General features: G+C 44.6%; 1 protein-coding gene across 1 annotated transcript; it reads right to left on the minus strand.

Annotated features, from left to right (window-relative positions):
* Window positions 1-961: 961 nt before the first annotated feature.
* On the minus strand, window positions 962-1,561 carry LOC145675184 (protein GVQW3-like). The gene has a single exon (XM_081745553.1). It carries the CDS (start codon window positions 1,559-1,561, stop codon window positions 962-964), a length of 600 nt encoding a protein of 199 aa, XP_081601679.1.
* Window positions 1,562-1,924: the final 363 nt, after the last annotated feature.

Raw genomic sequence — 1,924 nt, forward strand, 5'->3', positions numbered from 1 at the left:
ACCATAACGCCTTCGCACGCCGCAAATGGTGCCGCGACCATGCAACTTGGACCGTTGAGGACTGGAAACGTGTGATATGGTCGGATGATTCATCCTTCACCCTATTCCCAACCACGGGCCGTGTTTATGTGTGGACAACGCCCAAAGAAGCTTGTGATCTGCAGTGTCTCCGCCCAACTGTGAAACATGGCGGCGGCTCGGTGATGCTGTGGGCCGCCATATCATGGTTTTCATTGGGTCCTGTGGTCACACTTAGCGGACGAATCACTGACAACGATTATGTCGCAATTTTAGGAGACCACTTGCATCCTATGGTCCGGATGTTGCTCCCGGACAATGACGCCATCTTCCAGGATGATAATGTACCCATTCACACAGCTGGCGTTGTTGCAGCGTGGTTTGAGGAACATCGGGAAGAAGTTCAACACCTCCCCTGGCCCGCCCAATCCCCAGATCTCAACATAATTGAACATCTGTGGTCCGTCTTAAAAACACGACTCCGGCGACGATTGCCACCTCCATCCTCTCTCACAGAACTGGCCGATGCCCTGCACGAGGAATGGTGGAAAATTGCATTTGCTACCATTCACGGCCTCTATGTCTCCATCCCACGTCGCCTCAAGGCTGTTCTGAAGGCAAAAGGTGGCCCTACACCATATTAATCTGGTAAGTTGCAATTTCGTTCAGGTGTTTCCATTTTTCTGATCACCATCTGTATATATATGATATATATATATATATATATATATATATATATATATATATATATATATATATATATATATATATATATATATATATATATATACGAGGGGGGACCCAAAAAAAACGGGAAATTCGTCGTAACTTCTTTATTTCTCAATATTTTTACACTAAATTTTCATCACCTTCAAAGTATTGTCCATGGACCGCAACACATTTCTGCAAACGATCCTTCCTTTGTTCAAAACAGTTTTAAAAATCACTTATCGGGATCTTCTTTATGACCTCCAGCGATTTTCGTTTTACCTCCTCCACAGTGGCAAAACCTCCTCCACTGGCTTGATTGCTGCTTTGATTCGGGGTCATTGCCATAGCACCACGATTCATCATCAGTAATCACCTTGGCAAAAAAGTCAGGGTCCTCTTTGAGCGGATTTTGAAGTTCAACACATGCCTCAAGTCGACGCTCCTTTTGCTCGTCTGTGAGAAGGCGAGGGACAAATTTGGCTGCAACCCTTCTCATGTCCAAATCTTCTGATAAAATCCTCTGAATTGAACTCCACGATATTTCAGACATCTCACAGAGTTGATTAATGGTTCGGCAACGGTCTTCACGATCGAGGGCATTGATTTTTTCGACGTTTTCGTCAGTTCTTACCGTTGAGGGGCGTTCTGAACGGGGTTGGTCTTCAATTGACAGTTCTCCATTTTCAAAACGTGCAAACCAGTCGTACACTCTGGTTTTACTTAGGGCAGCATCCCCATAAGCAGTCTTCAGCATTACAGTAGTTTCCGCGGCCGATTTCCCCAACAGGAAACCAAATTTCACAGCCGCCCGTTGCTCTCGATAATCTGCCATCACGTTTTCGCCAAACTGGAAAAAGTTGGTTTACTAAACAAACTCTCAAGAGCGAACCGATGCTCTCACAGCGACACAACTTCCCACACTGACACAGGTGACGTGATCGTAACGAACAACTGGTACAACAATGGGTTCCCCCACTCTCCCTCCCCACTGCAGCACAATTCCCGTTTTTTTTGGGTCCCCCCTCGTATATATATATAATACAAAACAAGTGTATAGATACTTTAATTGAAACTATATCATCAATCGTTTGAGTGATTATTGTGACAGTAATACGGCGCACAAGCATGCTTTTCTAAATATTGCAGGCCTAAACGTAAGGTGACTTTTCCATACCTTCGAGCCTATTTAACTTGA

The sequence above is a fragment of the Thermobia domestica genome, chromosome 18, assembly GCF_964235325.1.
Source record: "Thermobia domestica chromosome 18, izTheDome1.hap1.1, whole genome shotgun sequence".
In the NCBI taxonomy this organism is placed as follows: Eukaryota; Metazoa; Arthropoda; class Insecta; order Zygentoma; family Lepismatidae; genus Thermobia; species Thermobia domestica.